The 17,941-nt window shown below is 43.1% G+C and overlaps 1 protein-coding gene across 1 annotated transcript in view; it reads right to left on the bottom strand.

Moving 5' to 3' along the window:
* LOC126266834 (C-type mannose receptor 2-like) overlaps window positions 1–13,476 on the bottom strand; it is a 136,174-nt gene extending 122,698 nt beyond the window's left edge. Inside the window, exon 1 of the mRNA XM_049971395.1 lies at window positions 13,309–13,476. Within this exon, the coding sequence (XP_049827352.1) occupies window positions 13,309–13,476 (168 nt within the window). The remainder of the gene's footprint in view (window positions 1–13,308) is intronic.
* Between the last annotated feature and the right edge of the window lie 4,465 nt (window positions 13,477–17,941).

Below are 17,941 nucleotides of genomic sequence, written 5' to 3'. Positions count from 1 at the left end.
AGACGAAAGGGCTGCAGGAAAAATGTGAAGACATCGGAAAAGATATGGTTGTCGGAAGGACAGACTCAGCATACAGGAAAGTCAAAACAACCTTTGGTGACATTAAAAGCAACGGTAGTAACATTAAGAGTGCAACGGGAATTCCACTGTTAAATGCAGAGGAGAGAGCAGATAGGTGGAAAGAATACATTGAAAGCGTCTATGAGGGTGAAGATTTGTCTGATGTGATAGAAGAAGAAACAGGAATGAAATAAATAGGAAGTGCAGGGAAGTTAAGACGAAAGGGCTACAGGAAAAATGTGAAGACATCGGAAAAGATATGGTTGTCGGAAGGACAGACTCAGCATACAGGAAAGTCAAAACAACCTTTGGTGACATTAAAAGCAACGGTGGTAACATTAAGAGTGCAACGGGAGTTCCACTGTTAAATGCAGAGGAGAGAGCAGATAGGTGGAAAGAATACATTGAAACCCTCTATGAGGGTGAAGATTTGTCTGATGTGATAGAAGGAGAAACAGGAGTCGATTTAGAAGAGATTGGGGATCCAGTATTAGAATCGGAATTTAAAAGAGCTTTGGAGGACTTACGGTCAAATAATGCAGAAGGGATAGATAACATTCCATCAGAATTTCCAAAATCATTAGGGGAAGTGGCAACAAAACGACTATTCACGTTGGTGTGTAGAATATATGAGTCTGGCGACATACCATCTGATTTTCGGAAAAGCATCATCCACACAATTCCGAAGACGGCAAAAGCTGACAAGTGCGAGAATTATCGCACAATCGGCTTAACAGCTCATGCATCGAAGCTGCTTACAAGAATAATATACAAAAGAATGGAAAAGAAAATTGATAATGCGCTAGGTGACGATCAGTTTGGCTTTACGAAAAGTAAAGGCACGAGAGAGGCAATTCTGACGTTACGGCTAATAATGGAATCAAGGTTAAAGAAAAATCAAGACATGTTCACAGGATTTGTCGACCTGGAAAAAGCGTTCCACAATATAAAATGGTGCAAGCTGTTCGAGATTCTGAAAAAAGTAGGGGTAAGCTATAGGGAGAGACGGGTCATATACAATATGTACAACAAAAATGGTTCAAATGGCTCTGAGCACTATGGGACTCAACTGCTGTGGTCATTAGTCCCCTAGAACTTAGAACTACTTAAACCTAACTAACCTAAGTACATCACACACATCCATGCCCGAGGCAGGATTCGAAACTGCGACCGCAGCAGTCGCACGGTTCCGGACTGCGCGCCTAGAACCGCGAGACCACCGCGGCCGGCTATGTACAACAACCAAGAGGGAATAATAAGAGTGGACCATCAAGAACGAAGTGCTCGTATTAAGAAGGGTGTAAGACAAGAAGGTAGCCTTTCGCCCCTGCTCTTCAATCTGTACATCGAGGAAGCAATGATGGAAATAAAAGAAAGGTTCAGGAGTGGAATTAAAACACAAGGTGAAAGGATGTCAATGATACGATTCGCTGGTGACATTGCTATCCAGAGTGAAAGTGAAGAAGATCTGCTGAACGGAATGAACAGTCTAATGAGTACACAGTATGGTTTGAGAGTAAATAGGAGAAAGAGGAAGGTAATGAGAAATAGTAGAAATGAGAACAGCGAGAAACTTAACATCAGGATTAATGGTCACGAAGTCAATGAAGTTAAGGAATTCTGCTACCTAGGCAGTAAAATAACCAATGCCGGACGGAGCAAGGAGGACATCAAAAGCAGACTCGCTGTGGCAAAAAAGGTATTTCTAGCCAAGAGAAGTCTACTAATATCAAATACCGGCCTTAATTTGAGGAAGAAATTTCTGAGGATGTACGTCTGGAGTACAGCATTGTATGGTAGTGAAACATGGACTGTGGGAAAACCGGAACAGAAGAGAATCGAAGCATTTGAGATGTGGTGCTATAGACGAATGTTGAAAATTAGGTGGACTGATAAGGTAAGGAATGAGGAGGTTCTACGCAGAATCGGAGAGGAAAGGAATATGTGGAAAACACTGATAAGGAGAAGGGACAGGATGATAGGACATCTGCTAAGACATGAGGGAATGACTTCCATGGTACTAGAGAGAGCTGTAGAGGGCAAAAACTGTAGAGGAAGACAGAGATTGGAATACGTCAAGCAAATAATTGAGGACGTAGGTTGCAAGTGCTACTCTGAGATGAAGAGGTTAGCACAGGAAAGGAATTCGTGGCGGGCCGAATCAAACCAGTCAGTAGACTGACGACAAAAAAAAAAAAAAAAAAAATTTCTCATGTACCACACCGTAACATATGATAACAATCGATGAATTTCTAGAACTACTAAGTTCTACTAATCCTCCTAAATCCTGGAAAGGCACGCATACTCTCCTCCCCCCCCCCCCCCCACCTTTTGGACCAGCTTACTAATCATGCCCTACCAACTCAGTCAAATCCTAGAAGTTATTCTCATCCCAGATAACGTTCAGAATCAATACATATTACAAAAGTAGCCCTAGCCTCCAATTACCTGTCCTTTTATACCGCCAATGTAGGCACCTTGCCGCACGACTCCATCGACATCCGACTTCTGCGCACTTTCATGCCTTATCCATATTCTCCCTCGAGAACTTCATTAATCTCCCGCTACACAGAGCTGCAATTCAAAATCACAGACAGAACACTCCATCTCACACACACCTTCCACTTACATCCTTCCCATTTCTTCTCACAGAATAACTTTCAGTAGCTATGCAGGGTGAAAAGTATTTAAACCGACAAACTCTGGCAGGTTGTAGGGGACATGAAAAAAAATATTTTTTCCTAATGTCATTTTTTCCTACGAAGATTATTTAAACCGCTGGAGGCCGTATTACGCTATTCAGTTGATAGAGGCTGTATTACGATCTCCAGTAGTTAGAGGGCGTATTACGCTCTTCAGTTGTAGGCAACTGCTGTCTACCAGTGTAGTAGTGCATTGTCTCTGTTTACTAATGGAGCGGTACACCTGGAGTGAGTATACTGACGTGCTTGGTGCGTACTACGTAGCGTACCACAACGGGCGAGATGCACAGCGGGTTTATCAACAACAATATCCTAATCGCCGTATTCCGCATCACGAGACCTTTGATGCTGTATACCAACGTCTGCGTGTGACGGGTCATGTAGCAGATTACCTGGACAGGGACGCCGTCGCACGGCAAGAACGCTGCAATTTGAGGAAGCTGTCTTGCAGCATGTGGAGCGGGATCCTTCAATCAGCACTCGTGTAATTGCACGTAACATGGGGACGAATCAGACGAATGTAAGAACAGTCCTTCGAGAGCAATTGTTACGTCCATTTCACTTACAGCGTGTCGACAACCTGAAATCAGTTGATTATCCACCCAGAGCACAGTTTTCGCAGTGGTACCTGGAACAGTGTGAAATGCATCCTGGATTCCCATCCTCTGTGTTGTTTACCGATGAAACAACGTTCGGGCCTGATGGAGTCTTCAACATGCACAATTCGCATGTTTGGAGTGAGGATAACCCACATGCCACAGTTACTAGCGCTCATCATGTCGGTTCTTCGTTAATGTCTGGGTCGGTGTTGTTGGATACTGTTTAATTGGGCCGTATTTGCTGCCTAGTTAGTGTCTCTTGGTCATAAAAAAGTGGAAAAGTGTTTCTTGGTTTAATTAATTTTCCGCCAGAGAAATCTTCCTCTACAGGTTTAAATACTCTTCATAGGAAAAAATGACATTAGGGGAAAAAATTTGTTTTGTTGTCCTCTACAGTCTCCCAGAGTTTGTTGGTTTAAATACTTTTCACCCTGTATACTGCGCTGCAGGGCCCCATACTAATACTCATTATTCCAGTAACATCATAAACATGATGATTTTCATGCTCCACCAGCGTGACCACTACGATGTAACAATATTACTGTCATGAGTGATTATATTTTAAATGTAATATAAAGTAATCTAGAAAGTTATCAAATCTGAAACGTTGTACACCTACGTGTATTTTAAATACACCATTTATTTTCATCTGCTTTTCTAGCACATTTTCGAACGATTATACCACAGCAGCATTGTTATCATTAGCACTCATATTTCATCTTCAGTAATTGAGATGAAAGGAGCAGACACAAAACCATTTAGGGGAGACTTAGGAAGGAAGTAATAAGTTTCTGTCATACAGGGCACTGCAGCAATGCAACGTCGATAACTGACAATTTGTGACGAACTAGGACTCAAACGTTGATGCTCCTCTTCTCTACCAGCCTTAACCGCCTCACCCATGTGGACATGCTTTCCGGCATACACATAGTCCCTCTTTACTGCTGGCAACGCCTCAACGACCACTGCACATTAACCACCTACGAGAAGACTTCTGATTGCCGTAGGTGTTCACACATTCGGTGTCCATCTGTTAAACAGCCGTCACACCCTTAGAATTGTAAATATGAGCGATATCTGCTCTGTCGGACATTCCGGTCAGAGCAGACACCACTGATGATGAAACAGCTGCGATATATACACGAATAATTAGCGGTGAAAGGAAGGGATATGAATGTGGATGGGAAAGAGATAAGAAAGAAATAATGATTTCCAGTCGCACAGCGTACTGCGGCAACGCAGAAGCGAAAGTTGAGTATTTGTGCCAGACTAGTACTCGAATTCGGATGCTCCACTTCTCTAGATTGATTGGCTTAACCGCCTAAGCCATTCGGAGATGCTTTCCAACCGACCCAGGTTCTCACCTTATCCGTCGCTGCAGTGCAGACTCCATCGACCACTGACCTCTCCTCGAAGATTTATTGTTTCCTTAGTAGTCCGGACACCGGTTGTCCCTCTGCACTGAAACTTTTTATCAAACAGCCATCGTGACCAAATAATTATAGATATATATGACGTCTGTTCTCTTGGACATGTCTGACAGGACGGAAGCCACTCAGATACATGTATATTTCTGTCAAGGCGCTACCGCTCTTTGGCTTTTGTTTCATTGTGGATGCACTACTATTGTCTTAAATCGTATGGGAATCAATAATGTGCAGGTAGTGGGTTGATGGACGAGGGGCGCTGCATTGCAACATGTGATAAGTTGAGAATCTTGACGAGACAGAAAGTGTGTACAGATGGACGAGGTGATTTAGGTAACCATCCCAGTAGATGGTGCACATCCTGTTTCCAGTTTTAGTCTGCTGCAGTGCCCTGTGCGGCTTCAAGTATTATTCCTTTCCTGTCTATTTCCCATTACGTGGCACATGTTCTACGTAACAGCTGTGAGTGGTGTCTGTTCAATATGACATGACCGACAGAACACACAACACTCATATTTATGTTTCAATTGCAACATAAAATAATTTTAAATATTTTAGATGTCTAAAAAATTCTTTGTTAAAGGGTGTTTTAAAAACGTCTTATATTTTCATCCACCTCTTAAATATTTTAAAATTTCTACCAAATGTGTAAAACATATAACTAAAGAGCTGTTTCGTTCATTGCAAGTCCACCTTTTTTGGGCAAAGAAAAGAGTTGCAGAATTAACAAAATGAATAGTCTGGGGCTGATGAAGGCGTTATGGGACAAAAATGGGTACATTACATTTACATTCTTGTCTGACAAATCTAAAAATATAAACTTTATATTAATGATGTAAAAACTACCATCCTTTTTTTTATTAAGTCCTTAGTCTTGTGATTGGTTTGATGCAGCCCACCATGAACTCCTCTCCTGTGGTAACATCCTCATCTTAACGTAGCACATGCACTCCATGTCCTCAATTATTTGTTGGATTACTGCTATCTCTGTTCTTCTGTACGGTTTTTACCCTCCAGAGCTCCCTCTAGTACTATGGAAATTACTCCCTGATGTGTTAACATAAGTCCTACTATCCTGTTCCCCTTTATTATCAGTGTTTTCCTCATGTTCCTTGTTGTGGTTGGCAGGAGAGCCAACTGTGTTTTTCTAAAGGAGGCCGAAATGCACGCGTCTCAGTTCACGCAGGCTGGCGTGAGATCTGGAACATGACAAGGGAATTAGAATTGAGAAAAACGGAAGAAGCTGGTGGAATACTTAACTTTAATGCATTAATAACGAACGTCGCTCGTTATGGTACATGATTCACAATATCAATAGTACGGATACTGGCACGTTGCTAGGTCGTAGCAAATAACGGAGCTGAAGGCTATGCTAACTATCGTCTCGGCAAATGAGAGCGGAGAAGTCAGTGAACCATCACTAGCAAAGTCGGCTGTATAACTGGGCCGAGTGCTAGGAAGTCTCTCTAGACCTGCCGTGTGGCGGCGCTCGGTCTGCAATCATTGATAGTGGCGACACGCGGGTCCGACGTATACTAACGGACCGCGGCCGATTTAAAGGCTACCACCTAGCAAGTGTGGTGTCTGGCGGTGACACCACATTCCTTCCTTCGAAGATTCTGTGGAGAACCTCCTCAATCCTTCTCTTATCACGATACCTAATTTTCAATATGCTTCTGTAGCACCACATCACTTCTGTCCCTATTTTCCATCAGTCCATGATTCACTACCACACAAAGCTCTTCTCCATAGTAAATTCTCAGATTAAAGCAACGTTTGGTACTACTACACTTTTCTTGGTCAGGGATTCCCTATTTCCCTGCGCGGGTCTGCTTTTTACGTCCCCCTTTCTTTGCCCATCATGGGACATTTTGATTTTCCAAGGCAGCGGAATTCCTTAATTTCGTATACTTCGTCACCACCAGTTTTAGTCTTAAGTTTCTCGACATTCTCTTTTCTGTTACTTCTCATTACTATCGTCTTTCTTCGACTTACTCTTAATCCACATTCTGTAAGGATGAGGCAGTTCATTTTACGCAACAAATCTTCACCTTCACTGAGGATACCAGTGTCATCAGTGAATCTTATCATTGATATTCTTTCATATTTAATTTTAATCCTACTCTTGAATCTTTCTTTTATTTCCATATTTGCTTCTCTGATGTATAGACTGAACAGTAGTATCGAGAAACTGCTTCCCTGTTGTGTACTTGTTTTTATGCACGTACTTCGTTCACGTTCTTCCAATCTTACTCTTCCCTCATGTTTCTTGTACAAATTACATATTACCCGTCTTTCCCTTTAGCTTACCCCCATTTTTGGCAGAATTTCAAACCTCTTGTACAGTGTCAAACCCTTTTTTCCAAATCGAGAAATCCTATGAACGTGTCTTAATTTTGCTTGTCTTACTTCTATCGTCAAGTGCGTCGCCATAACTGCCTCTCTACTTTCCCTAAAGCTAAGCAGGTGGGTCATGTATCAGATCCTCAATATGGGCTTCAACAGAAAGAAAGTAAATATGGTGCCTCGCGACTACGTACAGAAAGGAGATGGAGTGCACGTGACGCACACGGCGTTATACCATCTCATTGGTCAATGTTCAAACGCACGGTCAGAATATCTGACTTGCTAGATATTGCTCTCCACGTTCAGAAAGACTCTCCAACGTGCTATGCCATGCTATGACGCAGCAATTTTGCACGCTCAACGCTCAAGTTCGAATGCACTGTCCACGTGGCGACGGCTTTATACTAAACACTCCCGAAATCTCAATGATACCTCCAACAGCATGTTAACCTGTTTTGCTGCTGGTTTTCCCTGTGATTCCTGAAGATAAACATCTCGAAAACACAAGCAGGAATTGTAAGATAAACCACCCGTAGCGTCGGTATCTTTTACCTCACCGTTTACAACCGTCCTATCCAGTTAACTAATACCCTAAAGTATCTTGGACTAAACGTCGACCTGCATTTCACACGCTAACATCCAGCAGAAAGCCTACGACCTACTAAAACTACTAACCTGACGAAAATTAGGTTTTGCAAAACTGAACAGAACCCCAGACATACGAAGCATTTAGCCATTTGATGCCCTCTTACGCCGTCGTTGCGTGGATATCCACTCCACACAAGTTCTGTCACTTCCTCTAGATCGTAGCGCGCCTCGCAGCTTGTCTCTGTTTCCACATCCATTTCCTTGGGTCCTCTGCCATCTCTTGAAGTTCCGATCCCTTTTCGCACACAGTGAAAGTCTCTCCATACCCTCCACTATGTCCACAGTAGATTCCAATAACCTCATTGTTGTCCCTCTGAACTCGAATCCTGGTATACAGCTGTGCCTTTACCAACACATCCTTCCGGTCCTAAACCTAAATACTCTCCATACCCCATCCCAGCTAACCTTCAACTTACTGCTCCTCCAAGAAAATGAAATCTTCTCCAGTATTCCATCTACTACAATTTCTCCCCGTCTTTCCAAATCCACATCAAGGTGGGCTTATCTTGTTCCCCTCCATCTTTCGCCCATCCCTCTTCTCCTTGTATTTGGCCCAGCATACACATCAAACTCTTTCTACATTTCCGTCCTCTCACTGTCCACCCCAATACCTAATTTTCTTTCTATTAATACCATCCAGTGGCATTTATAACCACAACCTTCATCACTACAGAACACATAATGTTTTCCTCTCCCCAAGGTTATTTTCCCCAGTCCAGGTACCTCTTTAGTGAGTGTGCAGTGTTCCTTTTTAAAGAATCTCATCACTCTCATCACCATATCTTAAACATCTTTATTTCTACTTTTATCTTTACCTTTTGTTAGCTGTGATTTTAATTTTTTTAATAAAAAAAAATCATTAACATAGTTTTATATAAATAGCATCAGATCGCAGGCATTTTAAACATTTTAAAAGCATTTGCTACTTTGCATATTTTAATGGTGCTAGTTACATCTTAGAGTATATTTTAAGGCTTCGGGCTAAAGAGTGGGAAGTTGTGCTGGTGGCAGCCCACTTGCCCAATAAGTGTTGAGAAGATGAAGTAAAAATGAAAAAAAGACGAATGGCGACATGATCAATATATGAAGACATCGTTTCTATTCATTTTACGAATGTTGACAACTGCTGTGTTTTCAGAATGTAATTTTTTCTATTATTATACCAGGCTTTTGATGGATGTGTTGTAAAACATGAATTTTTGCCAGCAGATTGTCTATATTTGCTGTATATATTGATTGCAGCTTTAACCACTTAAAAATGTTCTGAGGTTGAAATTGAAACCTTATAACTTATAAAGTAGAGCTGATGGCGAATACGATGTTATTTAAAAAATAACCGGCAGAGCTATTACTCCTTATTGAAAATTCACTATCCGTTTAATAACAGGAACACGTACTGTTTCCTGTTAGATTACCAGGTTTTCCTTAATGGGGCGCAAAATTGCGCTGAAAATCGTCGTCCTCTTGAAAAAATTGTGAAATTTGGAGACAGTCGTGCGTGAGGTGAGACTCTTATTACCTTTGTTGAGAGCCTTTACTGTTCCACGAAGCATTCGCATAACATTATTTCTCCGAAAAGCGAAGCGTATAAAAGAGTGAATATATTAAAATACTTCATTCCAAAGGTATAGAAATATCCTTTTCAGGTCCTCGGTTAGATATCTTGGAATAATATCGGAAAATTTATCTGGACTAATAGTACAGTGTCTTTGGGATGAGACTAGGAGTCAACAAGGATTAACACATATCCAAGGGTCTCGCCAAAATCTTGTAATTCAATGAGGATAGGCAAATACGGTAATGTATTACACAGCAGGTCTACAAGGAAAATCTTGTAATTCAATGAGGATAGGCAAATACGGTAATGTATTACACAGCAGGTCTACAAGGAAAACGTTTGAGATCCTTGTTTTCAGATCATGGAGTAATACAGGTAGAACAAATTTACAGACTGATAGTACAATACGGTTAGGTTAGAGAGTATATATGCTTCATCAAATGTTTGGCATGAGGTCCTCATGGCAAGTGGTCAGCACATTATCTGGAGGTATTGATCCCATGTTGTAGATGATGATTATGACGATGATGATATTTGGTTTGTGGGGCGCTCAGCTGCGTTGTTATCAGCGCCATACAAATGCACAACCGTTGCTCAGTCCAATCTCGACACATTCATGAATGAAGATGAAATGATGAGGGCAACAAAAACACCAAGTCATCTAGAGGCAGGTGAAAAGTGAGATGTAGAAGCGATAACGTCCAGAATGAAACAACTGTGAACAAAGAGCACATAATATGTGAGGGTAAGCACAGTTCCACATTCCCTTAAAATCTCTTCTAATGCTTAGAACCTAGGCACGTAATTTAGTGCACCACGTATCATCTTAGAGAAATACACTCCTGGAAATTGAAATAAGAACACCGTGAATTCATTGTCCCAGGAAGGGGAAACTTTATTGACACATTCCTAGGGTCACATACATCACATGATCACACTGACAGAACCACAGGCACATAGACACAGGCAACAGAGCATGCACAATGTCGGCACTAGTACAGTGTATATCCACCTTTCGCAGCAATGCAGGCTGCTATCCTCCCATGGAGATGATCGTAGAGATGTAGGATGTAGTCCTGTGGAACGGCTTGCCATGCCATTTCCACCTGGCGCCTCAGTTGGACCAGCGTTCGTGCTGGACGTGCAGACCGCGTGAGACGACGCTTCATCCAGTCCCAAACATGCTCAATGGGGGACAGATCCGGAGATCTTGCTGGCCAGGGTAGTTGACTTACACCTTCTAGAGCACGTTAGGTGGCACGGGATACATGCGGACGTGCATTGTCCTGTTGGAACAGCAAGTTCCCTTGCCGGTCTAGGAATGGTAGAACGATGGGTTCGATGACGGTTTGGATGTACCGTGCACTATTCAGTGTCCCCTCGACCATCACCAGAGGTGTACGGCCAGTGTAGGAGATCGCTCCCCACACCATGATGCCGGGTGTTGGCCCTGTGTGCCTCGGTCGTATGCAGTCCTGATTGTGGCGCTCACCTGCACGGCGCCAAACACGCATACGACCATCATTGGCACCAAGGCAGAAGCGACTCTCATCGCTGAAGACGACACGTCTCCATTCGTCCCTCCATTCACGCCTGTCACGACACCAATGGGGGCGGGCTGCGCGATGTTGGGGCGTGAGCGGAAGACGGCCTAACGGTGTGCGGGACCGTAGCCCAGCTTCATGGAAACGGTTGCGAATGGTCCTCGCCGATACCCCAGGAGCAACAGTGTCCCTAATTTGCTGGGAAGTGGCGGTGCGGTCCCCTACGGCACTGCGTAGGATCCTACGGTCTTGGCGTGCATCCGTGCGTCGCTGCGGTCCGGTCCCAGGTCGACGGGCACGTGCACCTTCCGCCGACCACTGGCGACAACATCGATGTACTGTGGAGACCTCACGCCCCACGTGTTGAGGAATTCGGCGGTACGTCCACCCGGCCTCCCGCATGCCCACTATACGCCCTCGCTCAAAGTCCGTCAACTGCACATACGGTTCACGTCCACGCTGTCGCGGCGTGCTACCAATGTTAAAGACTGCGATGGAGCTCCGTATGCCACGGCAAACTGGCTGACACTGACGGCGGCGGTGCAGAAATGCTGCGCAGCTAGCGCCATTCGACGGCCAACACCGCAGTTCCTGGTGTGTCCGCTGTGCCGTGCGTGTGATCATTACTTGTAAAGCCCTCTCGCAGTGTCCGGAGCAAGTATGGTGGGTCTGACACACCGGTGTCAATGTGTTCTTTTTTCCATTTCCAGGAGTGTATGTGTGACATCTTGACTTAGAAGTCTCCGTATGACAACTGAAGGAAAATATTCTGGGCTGATAATACAGTACTTTTATGTTAGAATGTGTTTGTAGTACCGCACACTGTACAGACATTGTTTCCCTGAAGCCTTCTTTAAATAACCGTCACATTAGGACTCCTGCGGGCATTCTCCTGATGGTTGACACTGTTACTCGTACCTCGGCAAATTCTTCTTGTTCATGGGGGTTAGCCGTAAAGTAAATGTTCAGAATTAGATGCACTGATAAGATAACGAGTAAAGAGTTCTCCACAGAATCGGCGAAGAGAGAAAAATATGGAAGACTCTGAAAATACGAAGGGACAGAATGTTAGGATATCATCTAAGATATCGCGGAATAACCTCCATCGTACTAGAGCAAGGATATGTGGTGCGATTGCTCTTTTGACGTGAAGAGTTTAGCGCAGGAGAGGAATTCGTGGCGGGCCACATCAAACCAGGCCAAATACGTAAATAAACTAGTAAATGAACCACATTTTCCTTGAAATGTATAAGTCTCAATTTCATCTAAAATAATGACAGAAGCTGCAGAAATAAATTAAAATTTGGACCTCGGTCGACAGTTGAACTCATATCTCATGCTTAATAGGCAGACGTGCTAGCTATTACATCGCCATAGCAATATGGGTAACGCATCTGTGTGGAATACCCTAGTGTGTTTCTATAGATGAATTTTGACCTGCCTAACCCCATTCAGTACTGAGAATTTGTGTACCTTCGACCATCTTTCTGCAAAATTCTTGATCACCCTGCCATAAGCCGGCCGCGGTGGCCGAGCGGCTCTAGGCGCTGCAGTCCGGAACCACGCAAGTGCTACGGTCGCAAGTTCGAATCCTGCCTCGGGTATGGATGTGTGCGATGTCCTTAGGTTAGTTAGGTTTAAGTAGTTCAAAGTTCTAGGGGACTGATGACCTCAGAAGTTTAGGCCCATAATGCTTAGAGCCACTTGAATGCTTTCACTAACATGGGCATTGGAGCGTGTTTAGGGACAGCAGTTTTAGAAAAGGAAGGAATTATCACACAGCATATGTTTCAAAAACTAACTGCAAATCGACGTTAGCGATTACTGCCGTTTCTTTTCTTCGGTACTGGTGTGACTTGTGCAACTTAAGATGCACCGTTCAGGGATATGCATTTCCGCTGTGAGCCTCGTTTAATGCATTTGTTGTTGCGTATACTTCTGTGGGCAGTGAGAAGATTAAGTGACAGCTTTTGTGATAATGTGACGCGAAACACGACCGATGGGTTAGACTATAACAGAGATACTCTTTGCTCAGATTTAGTGGTGGAAGGGAATGCCACTAATATGAGTGACGCTCACACCATAAGACGACGAAACAGCCTGACGAGCGGGAACCCCTATTTTGGGCCGTTAATTTGGCTGTTGGAAGACGTCACTGACGCGGTTATCTGCATGTCGACTATAGCAAAAATTTACAAGATCTCCAGAAACATGCTGTCTGCTTCTAGTCAGTCATTGAGTACTATCCCTTCACGGCTGTTACGAATTTTCCTCCTCCGCGTCGGTGTCCTATGCTGTACTTTCCTGTTTTGATAGACAAACTGGTGTGGTAACGCGTCGAATCTCTTCTGCAACGGCAGTCTTACCATTTAACCCACATCTCAGGAATTTTCCCGTTGAAATAGCGCACAGTTCGAAACATACCTGCCTGAGGACGCAGGTCTGGTAGGTACTGTTGAACCTGTCGTCTTTGTCGTGACAGTAGCAGTAGCGGCGAGTGACTTCCGTGTCCGCAGCCTCGTGTGGGCCCTCCGCAGCCGCCGCAGTCGCAGCAGCGGCCCCTGCCAGCAGTAGCAGCAGCCGGCTCAACATCGCAGGCTACTGTGCGCTGTTGCCCGGGCGCTCTTTTTTATAGCCGCGCTGCGGGCGCCCGCCGCTGCAGGCTGCCGCGGTACACGAGCACGGCAGGGGCGGACCCACAGTGCTGGTCTCATACACTGTACAGGCTTTTGTTTCGAAACGTGGAGTACAGGTGTCACGAAAAGAACCAGAAATGCTGCAAGTACCAAATGATTTTGAGCAAAAACAATTACTTTTCATTGGTAGGTTGATGACAACTGAAATGTGTATCAGCTGTTTGTTCTCAATTGTTTGATATCCAGGTTTCGATACCGTATCTCAGAAGCGATCTCCAGTCAAGTTGCATGCCTATGTAAGGACCCAAGAAGGGACGAACATTGCTTCCGTAGAGTAGCGAACCTCGACAAACCAAGTGCAACAGGATGCTGATGTGAAGGACGATCCCGTAGGAGCTCCTCCAAAAACGAGCAAACTGATGTTGTCCGTGAAAATCACACCGCCAGGACCGACGGAGGAACAGCATTGCCTCTACAGAGGATCGAACCCCGATAAACCAGTCGACAGCGGATGCTGACGAAAAGGAAACTTCCAAAGTGGCCAAAGGAAACAGATATTGGCACATCAGGGTGATAATAAACTAGCCCTACAGCTTAGCGACTCGATATGATTTAGAGCTTGCTTTGCTATCTGTTAACATTTTATATTTTTGGGCATGAGCAAAAGCATTTTTGCAGCATACTGTACTCAGTCCTGAGCAACTGACAGTTTTCGTAATGGGAAACACAGGTCATTTTTTCGTCTGGTGTTGAAAGATTGGTACAGCTGGTCCATGAAAGTAAAGTCGGAGGATCTTGCACACACATGTTCAGTGTTACGGGTAGGAGAAGTATGCAACCGGTTCTCCCGTCTAAAGAGTATCTCCAGCAGTTTAAAAATTACTGAAACAGCCACTCACAATATAGAATCTAACAAGTCAAATGACACATACAGGGTGTTACAAAAAGTTACGGCCAAACTTTCAGGAAACATTCCTCACACACAAAAAAAGAAAAGATTTTATGTGGACATGTGTCCAGAAATGCTTAATTTCCATGTTAGAGCTCATTTTAGTTTCATCGTTATGTACTGTACTTACTCGATTCACAGCCAGTTGGCCCAATTGAAGGAAGGTAATGTTGACTTTGGTGCTTGTGTTGACATGCGAATCATTGCTCTACAGTACTAGCATCAAGCACATCAGTACGTAGTGTTCATCACGAACGTGGTTTTGCAGTCAGTGCAATGTATACAAATGTGGAGTTGGCAGATGCCCATTTGATGTATGGATCAGCACGGGGCAATATACGTGGCGCGGTACTTTTGTATCGAGACAGATTTCCAGAACGAAGGTGTCCCGACAGGAAGACGTTCGAAGCCATTGATCGGCGTCTTAGGGAGCACGGAACATTCCAGTTGTTTCCATACCATGTACAGCGTGTGCAGGTACTATCAGCAGCTGATTGGCCTCCACGGGTACACTTCTGCGAATGGTTCATCCAACAATGTGTCAATCCTCATTTCAGTGCAAGTGTTCTCCTTACGGATGAGGCTTCATTCCAATGTCAAATTATAAATTTTCACAATCAACATGTGTGGGCGGACGAGAAACCGCACGCAATTGTGCAATCACGCCATCAACACAGATTTTCTGTGAACGTTTGGGCAGGCATTGTTGGTGATGTCTTGATTGGGCCCCATGTTCTTCCACCTACGCTCAATGGAGCACGTTATCATGATTTCATAAGGGATAATCTACCTGTGCTGCTAGAAAATGTGCCTTTACAAGTACGACAGAACATGTGGTTCATGCACGATGGAGCTCCTGCGCATTTCAGTCGAAGTGTTCGTACGCTTCTCAACAGATTCGGTAACCGATGGATTGGTAGAGACAGGCCAATTCCATGGCCTCCACGCTCTCCTGACCTCAACCCTTTTGACTTTCATTGATGGGGGTATTTGAAAGCTCTTGTCTACGCAACTCCGATACCAAATGTAGAAACTCTTCGTGCTCGTAGTGTGGACGGCTGTGATACAATACGCCATTCTCCAAGGCTGCATTAGCGCATCAGGGATTCCATGCGACGGAGGGTGGATGCATGGATCCTCGCTAACGGAGGACATTTTGAACATTTCCTGTAACAAAGTGTTTGAATTCACGCTGGTACTTTCTGTTGCTGTGTGTTTCCATTCCATGATTAGTGTGATTTGAAGAGAAGTAATAAAATAAGCTCTGACATGGAAAGTAAGCGTTTCTGGACACATGTCCACATAACATATTTTCTCTCTTTGTGTGTGAGGAATGTTTCCTGAAAGTTTGGCCGTACCTTTTTGTAACACCCTGTATACTACATATCTTAAAGAAAAAGAAATCATTGGAAAAAAGCAACATGGGACATTTCACAGACTTAAAAGTCCTTTGTCAGTCAATAAAACAGTTTGAAGTTGAACTCCAATCTTTCAACTACCCAGTAATTTATGTCACTGAGGACTGGTGTAGAGACACAGAACCGTAGCGCTGTTAACAAAATGACTCTAGTGCATATTATATTTCATTTACCTCTAAGGAAACTCAACTGATTTTGTGTTTCTCTTTTGATTATGCCACTATGGCTTCATTAAATGTTTTTAAAAACAGATGTGAAGATGGTCACTGCTGTTCGAAACCGGTAGTCTGAGGGCCTAAAATTTTGAGCCCATAAACGGAGTTCCTCAGAAATCCAACATGTGCTGTTTTACTTATGTGAGAATACAGACTATGATTACTTCAATGGGCGGAGGATCATGCGTCTATCAGTTTATCAGAAAAGAAACAAAGTTCAAACCAAGAGATGGCCATAGAACAGTAAGTGAAGAAAAATACTTGTAAATCTCAGCTACTGAATTAACAGGGCTTGATAACTCGAAAATATTAATCATTTTAATGTGTGTATCGATCTCCAAGTGGTTCTGTGGAGCTTTTTTCTTTAATAAATTAAAAGAAGTTCTAAATACAACCTCGAGTACAGAATTCAACTTAATTTTGTGTGGATACATAACCACAAACATTAATATCATAAGCTATACCAGTAGCAACATCATAAATGAGCAGAGTTTCGTCATGTCTCTGTTGGTTAATAGAGAGAATAGGGTTACTACAGTTAGTATAACAGTAACTGGCCATGTGGACGCAAATATGGAGAAGAATGAGTTTGATGTAGCTGGAAAGGATCCCGGAATATGAGATCACTTCTGGGAAACAACAATAAAATCGAGTATGGAAAAATTCCATAAACTGGAAGCTTACAATCACAAGATTTTCTCTAAAGAACTCGCAAATCAAAGCGGGGATGACGTGTATAGAAAAATCAGTGTAAATGTGAAATTCTTAAATTCTGAAGATTATTGAAATTCAACTTCGAAAAGACGTTTCCAAAAGTATGCACATCAGTTTCAATGTCCCACAAAAGCAAATGAATAAGAACTCCTCTTGAACCCTTAAGTACCTCAATTACATGCAATGCTGACTGTCTAGGACTACAGTCTGAGATGCTTGCCCTCTCTTTTTGAATCCTCAGAAGGGAAAATGCTACATTTTTTTATGTTAAAAGGCAGAAAAATCATTCATCAAAAGCATTATTAGCAAAAGCAGATAATGCTATTAGATTTCGTCTGTATCTGAGGCGTTTGTAAATAGTATGTTGGTATCCCTTTTGGTATCATGACAGTGAATCTCACAGCTTTTTCAAAACATGACTAGAATAACGGCCTGTATAATGTTATTCAAGTCATCCCAGTAATGAATGTTAAGAATCACAGAAGTAAAAACTATTCTTATGGGGTCAAATTTTAAATTAAATTACGAGAAGGCAATTCTTTTTTATGCTGTGACGTTGTAATATCTTTTGTTCACTTCCCCATTGTTGAAAAGGCTTACTTGAAGTGTGGAATTCTGTTACAGTTTCAGAGTCCAAAAGGGTTGTAACAATACGCAGTATCTCTCATCCTCAGCGAATAAAATGATAAAGTTCTTGAGAGTGATGATGAAAATGTCAAACTTCATGAAACTAAGGAAAAAAGTGGGAATGAAATCGTGTGTGCTGAAAATGTGCCTTTCACATGCATGCCTCCTTTTGTACACATTGTCGATTGTGATGTCCCTGGCCGTTGGCCAATGAAACCAAACATGAAAAGCGCCACTGCACCTGGAACCTGTTGCCAGCTTGATGCGCATAAAATTAGTAGGATCTCATTTACAAATTGTCAACCCAACTCATTATGTGGAGACCTGGTTCAGGAAACGAAGACACCTAGCTACAGTCAGCAAAAGTAAAGAGCAGAAGCAGGAGAAATATGATAATGATATTCTGATGTCAATTTAGAACCTATTATAAACAACCAGATTCATTTGCAAACTATCTCTTTTAACCTTAGTTCTAGATATTGCACTTAAATCTTAATT

The sequence above is a fragment of the Schistocerca gregaria genome, chromosome 4 (genome assembly GCF_023897955.1).
Source record: "Schistocerca gregaria isolate iqSchGreg1 chromosome 4, iqSchGreg1.2, whole genome shotgun sequence".
NCBI lineage: Eukaryota > Metazoa > Arthropoda > Insecta > Orthoptera > Acrididae > Schistocerca > Schistocerca gregaria.
This window is presented reverse-complemented; position numbering and strand designations above follow the sequence as displayed.